General features: G+C 44.1%; 1 protein-coding gene across 5 annotated transcripts in view; it reads right to left on the bottom strand.

Annotated features, from left to right (window-relative positions):
- Positions 1-2,097: 2,097 nt before the first annotated feature.
- Positions 2,098-8,605, bottom strand: part of LOC119954241 (collagen alpha-1(XV) chain-like) — a 149,721-nt gene continuing 143,213 nt past the window's right edge. For all 5 annotated transcript variants that reach the window (XM_038779319.1, XM_038779321.1, XM_038779322.1 and 2 more), the window contains 2 exons: positions 7,296-7,411; positions 2,098-2,542 (listed from right to left, as the gene is read on the bottom strand). In XM_038779319.1, the coding sequence (XP_038635247.1) occupies positions 2,326-2,542; positions 7,296-7,411 (333 nt within the window). In that variant the 3' untranslated portion in view covers positions 2,098-2,325. The remainder of the gene's footprint in view (positions 2,543-7,295; positions 7,412-8,605) is intronic.

The following is an 8,605-nucleotide window of genomic DNA, read 5'->3' as shown; positions in this document are numbered from 1 at the left end:
TTCCGAAGAAGTAAATGTAGACGTTCTTGTCGTGCTAATCATCCTGGGGTAACACGGACTGCAACTGGATGCAGTTGTACTGGAAAGTAGACTCCAAATGTTGAAGTTCGTTCAATATGCTTTATTGAACCTGCTAAGCAGTGCACACGGTTCGCTGTGGGTTTGACACTCTACTAACCTAAGCGTGCTTACTAGAACTAACTAGACCAGACTAGCTCTGAGCCACGTGTAGAAGGTGCTAACTAATATATACACCCTGACTGTCACTACAGTTGTCACTCGTGGAAAGAGGCAGAATGCTGATGCCTTGTGTGTTTTGCCTGGTGATTGGTTGTGTTTTGTCCTGTGTGTTGATTGGCTGTACTGAGTGTCTGTCACTGCCTGTCTGTATCTCATTATGTGCATGCGTGCATATTATGACAGTTCTCATTTCCTTCTACCCAGCCATTTCTTCTTTTGATTTTCTCAGAGATTCTTAGGTGCGCAGTTTCCACAAGCCAATATATCAGATACTCCGCAGATTCTCCAAGCTACAGCACCATCTGACCATTGCATAGACGAAGGTCTACATTAATGTCACTAGGGAAAGCAGAAGTGTGGTAGGCTATATTAGGGGTATCGCGGTACCTAGGTGGGATGTACCTTATACTGTAGTATGAGTGGTAGAACCTGCCTGCTGGTTCCGCCCAGCAGGCGGAGCATAAGAGTCTGTGTTTCACCCACAGCAGTCATTCTGTACCGGAGCTGCTGGGGTAACTACTTGTTCATTAAAGCCTTCAATTGGACTACAATCTCGCTTCAGTAGTGATTGATCGCGCATCAAGAAGTTAGCTTAATTTCAGCATGTGTTATAAACAGAGTGGGCAGATAACATTTGTGGAATAAGAGCCTCAGTGTCTTAGCTAAGGTAATAACGAGCGAGACGAGGAAGAGGCACTGCCCAACAGCCATCGAGGTGAGCAGCAAGGCAACCTTCGACCTCCAGGCCAGGGCTGAGGAGAGCGGGCGGGTGGGCAGGCAACCGAGGAGAAAAGCTAAGGTAATAACAACAGCAGTAATCCTTAGTTACCTCGTTTACGTCACTTAATGGTCTATTTTAGGCGGACAGGCTGGACAATTGTCCATTGGGTAATGTCACGCGGTCAGTTGTGAAGCATGAAGACATTTCTAGCCAGTTCTGTCTTGTTTGTGTGTCTTTACTGGAGGTACAAAGGATTAGGTACAAGTTTTGTTTTAATAATTCTGTGTGGGCTTCAGAAGCTTTCAGAAATTTAATGCGTTCAACGTCTGCCCGGAAATGACTTGCTAACTCCCAACCAGTAGTATCTTGCAACAGTTAAGTTGGATATCATTCGATGTGACTATGTCTGTGTGACAATGTGTATGTTTCTTGGTGCTCCACGAGACAGTGGATTCCGGAGAATGAAACACTCCCTACAGAAGCTGTGTGATATTTCCATTTTTACAACCCAGTCTAGCCTGGGGTTAGGAAGAGCTTAGCTCAATGACGGCTAAAGCTCTTTGCTTGGTTTATAAGAGCATTCACTGTGGCATTCTTATTTTTTCACGTTAGTCATCTGCATTTGCTGTTTGGTGAGCGGCTGAAAATGTTGGTGTTGATTTCCTGACAATATCGTGTTGTGGTGCATGATTGCTGGAAACGGAGCTGTCCAAACACATTTCATTTGGAAGCCTTTCAACAGCAGAGAGAAGGCTTTAATCTCATTAGTCAGTCCTTACGTCCTTGTGATGGGTTGAATGAAATCCTGAGGTCCAGAGTTGAGAGTACCCAGAACTAATCCATGCTAACTGGACTCTCAGATTGCTCTTGCTTAAATCTTCTTTCAACTTCTCCCATTTTACCACAATGTCGGTTGATCCCACTCCCCCTGCCAATTATCGATTCCTCTTCCTGCATTCTCCAGCTACCGCACCTTTCCATCTGGTCTTCAGCCTTCAAATTCTCCTGATTCCTGACAGTCCTATCCCCATCACTCACCTCACTCTCTCCGCAACAGATGACCATCCGTTGACCATTCTATCTTCTCATTCATATAAAATTGAGAAATGGCAATGAGAATTCTATCTGCACGAGTGTTATTTTTGTGACATTTTATTCAATTACAGCATTTCATTTGGAAAACAGCAACAGAGGCAATACATACATCACTGGGCAATGTTACAATGAACTAACTAAGGGCACAGATCTGAGCAATGTTGGCAAGGTAAATCCCAATATAATTCTTCCTCACGATAGTGCAAAAATGGGAATTGTTGTCACTTGACCTTCTGTAATAGCATAAAATACATAATAGAAACTAACAATTATTTCTCCCTGCCATGCCGGTGTGTAACGCTGTTTTCGATACAGAGCACAATAAAGGAATTGCTGCAGCCATACGAATGTTGCTCCAGGAGCTTTCCATTCATCAGCGAAGTTGCCAGTCCTTTTGCATCATAGTCCCTTCTCCATTCATGACAATAATTGTCTGAAACGCGAATCCCTCGGCTGCTTGACCCATGCCAGACTAACTTACGAGGCCTAGTAATGTAAATAAAATTGGTTAATTGTCATTTTAGAGTTTGATTTTTCTTTAATATTCATTCATGGGATGTGGACATCGCTGGGTAGGCCAGTATTTATTGCCCATCCTGAAATTGCCCCTTGAAGTTATGTTGTTCTCTGCCTTGCTCTAACCAGATGGCTTTGATATGTAGTGCTGATCAGAGAACAACGAGTCTTGTAAACTAATAAAACTATTTATTTAACACTACAATTGGATTCGACACTTATCTCTAAGAACTAACAGTTGATTAAACACACATAAACTATACTCATCTAACTCACTAACTCATTAACTACTCTCATCCTCTCTCACTATCTTCAGTCTTCCTGTCCAGCTCCTGCTCCTACCACCTACTCCAACCTTCTGTCCCACAAGACTCTGCGTCATCCCTTATATACTTCTAGGATTGCTCCCTCTAGTGTCTGTCTGTACACATTTCATTAACCCTTACATCACCTTCATGTATGATAATACCACAGAGATGGTGCCGGCGAGCTGCCGTCTTGAACTGCTGCAGTCCATGTGGTGCAGGTACACCCAGAAAGTTGTTAGGGAGGGGGCTCCAGGATTTTGAGCCATTTTCAGCTATTTTGTAGATCCCTACTGTCAACTGCTCTAACCTGTGAACTTCTGACCTCGGTGTCACCTGTGGCTTATGACAGCACTTTTGCCTCTGAAGTTCGGGTTCAAGTCCCCCTCCAGGGCTTAAAGACAAAATTCAAGACCAAAACTCCCAGTGCGGCACTGAGGGAGTGCCACACTGTCACAGGTAGTGTTTTTCAGATGAGACATTAAACCGAGGCCCTGCTCAGGATGTAAAAGGTAGCCATTGCACTATTTTGTAGAAGAGATGGAGAGTTATCCCTGGTGTACTGACCGTTCTTCATCCCGCAATCAACATCACAAAAGAACAGGTTATCTGATCATTATCTCGTTGCTCATTGTGGGAGCTTCATGTGCGCAAATTAGCTGCCAGATTTCCTACATTACAACAGTAACTCTGTTTCTAAAAGTATTTAATTGGAAATAAAATGATTTGAAAATGTCCAGAAGCCATAAACAGTGGTATTAAATATAAGCCTTCCTTTGTTTCATGTTATTTAGAAGGCATCAGATGGCGAAATCCATGTTACATTTTAATGTGTTTACCGTCGGGTCTCTCAAACCTAAATAACTAAATCCAAATGAAATGAAACTTGCTCAGTGATCGATGATTGGAAATTACAGGACAAATTCCCTCCTAATCTGAAAGCCCCTCTTCCTTAGTCATAGAGTCATAGATGCGTCCAGCATGGAAACAGGCCCTTCAGCCCAGCTGGTCCATGCCACCCAGTTTCTCTCACTAAACTAGTCCCACTTGCCCGCATTTGGCCCATAGCCCTCTACACTCACCCTGCCCATGTAACTATCTAACTGCTTTATCAAAGACAAAATTGTACCCGCCTCTACCACTGCCTCTGGCAGCCTGTTCCAGATGCTCACCACCCTCTGTGAAGAAATTTCCCCTCTGGTGTCTTTTGTATCTCTCCCCTCTCACCTTAAACCTATGCTCTGTAGTTCTAGAGACCTCTACCTTTGGGAAAAGATGTCGACTATCTACCTTATCTCTGCTCCTCGTTATTTTATCGACCTCTATAAGATCACCCCTAAGCCTCCTACGCTCCAGGAAAAAAAATCCCAGCCTGTCCAGCCTTTCCTTTTAACTCAGACTATCAAGTCTTGATAGCATCCTTGTAAATCTTTTAAGGCACTTAAGTTCACTTCCAGGAGCAGAAACTGTAGTGTTCACTTGTTCTGTTTTTGATTATGGTTGTCACGATAGCACAGTGGTTAGCATTGTTGCTTCACAGCGCCAGGGTCCCAGGTTCGATTCCCGGCTTGGGTCACTGTCTGAGCGGAGTCTGCACGTTCTCCCCGTGTCTGCGTGGGTTTCCTCCTGGTGCTCCGGTTTCCTCCCACAAGTCCCGAAAGACATGCTGGTAGGTAACTTGAACGTTCTGAATTCTCCCTCTGTGTACCCGAACTGGTGCCAGAATGTGGTGACTGGGGGGTTTACACAGTAACTTCATTGCAGTGTTCATGTAAGCCTACTTGTGACAACAAAGATTATTATAGTTCCTTGCTGAAGAGCGGGTCTCAGAGAGCCAGGAGCAAGTTCCTCACCCACCCTTCTCTCTGGGGAAGGTGTTAACCTTGAACTGGTGCTGCACCACAGCACTGTTTTACATTGGTAATTAAGCACAGCTGCACCCAGTTGGGGAAGAATTAGGGAATCATTGCAAAAGTATACAAATCACTTCACTCTGGGAGTCTGGGAGGAACTGGGTGAGTCTGTGACTTTGCTTTGCTGTGTTGGAAATAAACCAGTTTTAAGGTACAGGTTATTTTTATTTTTTATTTTAGAGTACACAATTCTATTTTTCCAATTCAGGGCCAATCCACCTATCCTGCACATAGGTTTATAAGATATAGGAGCAGAATTAGGCCATTTGACCCATCGAGTCTGCTCAGCCTTTCTAGCATGTCCGAAATGTTCCTCATCTGTTACCGACAACCTGTTACCAACATTCCATTTGCTTTCCTTATTATCTGCTGCACCTGCATGCTCGTTTTCTGTGACTCATGCACACCCAGATCCCTCTGCATCGGAGCACCCCGAAGTCTCTCCCCATTTAGATAAAGGGGCTGGTTTAGCACAGCGGGCTAAATAGCTGGCTTGCAATGCAGAACAATGCTAGCAGCGCGGGTTCAATTCCCGTACTGGCCTCCCCGAACAGGCGCCGGAATGTGGCAACTAGGAGCTTTTCACAGTAACTTAATTGAAGCCTACTTGTGGCAATAAGCGATTATTATTATTATAAGTTGCCTTTCCATTTTTTCGACCAAAATGCACGACCTCACACTTATCCCCGTTAAACTCCACCTGCCACAATTTGGCACACTCTCCTAACTTACCTATATCCATTGGTAAGGTTCTTATTTCCTCATTGCACTTACTGTCCCACCTATTTTTGTGTCACCTGCAAATTTGGCTATAGAACTTTCTACCCCTGTATCAAAGTCATTTATAGATTGTAAATAGCTGGGGCTGAAGGAGCGAACCTTGTGGCACCCCACTAATTACATCTTGCCATCCAGAAAAATACTTATTTATTCCACTGGAACCTTTCCCATGTCCAGGGCATTTTGGAATATTATAACCAATGGATCCATTATCTCTGCTGCCACTTCCTTTAACACCCTAGGATGTAGGCCATCAGGCCCTGGGGACTTGTCTGCCCTCAATCCCAAGAGTTTGTTGTGTACCGTTTCCCTATTGACTCTGATTTTTCCATCCTTTCTATTAACTCTGAATTGCCCATTCCTCTAGGAATGATACTCATGTCCTCCACCTTGAAAACTGAGGCAAAGTATTGATTTAGCATCTTTGCCATTTCTGTGTTCCCCACTATTAACTCACTGGTTTCATCTTCCAAGGGGCCAACATTCACCTGAGTGACACTCTTCTCTTTTATGTACCTGTAGAAGCTTTTGCTATCCTTTTTGATATTCTGTGCTAATATCTTTCTGAAGCTCTTTTTATTACTGTTTTAGCATCCCTTTGTTTATGTTTGAAAGTTTCCTGATCTTTCAGCCGGCCACTGGCCTTTGCAGTTTGATATAACTTAGTTTTTGTCTTTACGATCTTGAACTCCTTGTTTAGCCATGGGTATTTTTTACCCCTCTTACCATCTTTCTTCCTCACTGGCATATATTTTAGTTGTGAGAAATTGAGTATCTCCTCAAACAATTGCCACTGCTCATCAGCTATCCTTCCTGCCCAGTCCATACAGGCCAAATCTGTCCTCAAGCCTGTGTAATTTGCTTTATTTAATTCCAGAACACTAGTGTGGGACTCCACTTTCTCACCCCCAAACTTAAATCTTGAATTCTACCATACTATGGTCACTACTCCCCAGTGGTCCTGAAGTATGAGCTCATTAATTAATCCCTCCTCATTACAAAATACCAAATCGAGAGTAGCTTCCTCCCTGGCTGGTTCCTCAACATACTGTTCCAGGAAACAATCTCTAATGCATTCAATGAGCTCTGCCTCCAGGCTACTCTTGCCAATTTGATTCCTCCAGTGCATATTAAAATCACCCATGATTATTGCCGCACCTTCCTTACAAGCCCTCAACCTTTGGGTTGTGAGGGCGAGACTCGCGCAGACACGGGGAGAATGTGCAAATTCCACACGGACAGTGACCCGAGGCCGGGATCGGACCCGGGGCCTCGGCGCCATGAGGCAGCAGTGCTAACCATTGTGCTGCCCTTAAAGTACAGGTTAGCTTCAATCTCTTTCTTTCTCAATACGCAATATTGGAATTAACAGAAAGGAGTATGTAAAAGGGTCCAAAATGAGTAAAAAAAATGCATTAATGGGGGATTGAAAACAAAAATTACATTTCTACCTGCAGCATGTTTACCCCAGGTAAATATGTTTTTGACAAAATTGCACTGGTTGCTCATTCCAGTATCTAACTGTGATTCTATAGCTAATCCTATTCCCCCTACAAGTGCATCATTTAGCAGGAACGTTACTGCATTGTGTACTCTTCCCACACACTACCCTCCCCACACACAGCTGTAACTTTCCACTTTGCACATGATACAGAAGCACTACCCGCCCATGGCCTCACATTGTTACAAGGCTGATGGCCATGGTTTGACACCTTCCGTACTCACCATGTGGAGTCGGCCATGACATTTTGACCTCTGAATGAAAAAATGGGCACTTTGGAGTTAAAGTGTCCACCAGAGCCACTGAAGAGCGTGTCCCAGTTGTAAAAGAGCATTTCCCCCTGTAAGAAAAGAAGGGTTTATTTTTTTTATTTTTTTTTATTTTTTTGTTTTTAAAAAAAATTTAGATTACCCAATTATTTTTTCCAATTAAGGGGCAATTTAGCGTGGCCAATCCACCTACTCGGCACATTTTTGGGTTGTGGGGGCGAAACCCACGCAGACACGGGGAGAATGTGCAAACTCCACACGGACAGTGACCCAGAGCCGGGATCGAACCTGGGACCTCAGCGCCGTGAGGCTGTTGTGCTAACCACTAGGCCACCGTGAAGACGGGCTTATAATAAAAACAAAACACTGCAGATGCGGGAAATCTGAAATAAAAACAGATAATGCTGGGTAAACTCAGCAGGTTGGCGGCATCTGCGGAGAAAGAAACAGAGTTCATGTTTTGGATCTAACGAACAATAACCTTGTTCTGTAGGACCATTAGATCTGAAACATTAACTCTGGTTTCTCTCTCCACAGATGCTGCCAGACCGGCTGAGTCTATCCAGCATTTTTCTGTGTTTATTATTACAAGTGTATAATGTTTGCAGCAGTTTTAAGCTCTAGGTCGCGAAGCAGATTGAACCCTGTAGAGAAATAACAGTTAAGAGAGTAAGAAAGGATAAATAAACAACTTAAGCAGAGTCTCACCTGTGGAAAGAAGGATTCAAAAGCTAAAAGGAATTACATTTTACGGCGGAAATCGTAGCTCAACACTATAGCTATTAAACGATTGTATAACTCCACTGCCGTTGCCAGTAAAATCGGTCCATGGCGTTGCAATTAGCGTCTTTTTACTTGTTCGTGAGATGGGACATCATTGGCCAGGTCAGCATTTATTGCCCATCCCTAATTGCCCTTGAGAAGGTGGTGGTGAGCCGCCCTCTTGTACCGCTGCAGTCCATATTGTGTAGATACACCCACAGTGCTGTCAGGGATGGGTTTTCCAGGATTTTGTCCCAAGGGCAATGAAGGGACAGTGATATGAAAATGAATGAATGAAATGAAAATCGCTTATTGTCCCGAGTAGGCTTCAATGAAGTTACTGTGAAAAGCCCCTAGTCGCCACATTCCGGCGCCTGTCCGGGGAGGCTGGTACGGGAATCGAACCGTGCTGCTGGCCTGCTTGGTCTGCTTTAAAAGCCAGCGATTTAGCTGAGTGAGCTAAACCAGCCCCTGTACAGTTGTACTGTACTGTACAGCCACTG

Source organism: Scyliorhinus canicula, chromosome 19 (assembly GCF_902713615.1).
Source record: "Scyliorhinus canicula chromosome 19, sScyCan1.1, whole genome shotgun sequence".
Lineage (NCBI taxonomy): Eukaryota > Metazoa > Chordata > Chondrichthyes > Carcharhiniformes > Scyliorhinidae > Scyliorhinus > Scyliorhinus canicula.
This window is presented reverse-complemented; position numbering and strand designations above follow the sequence as displayed.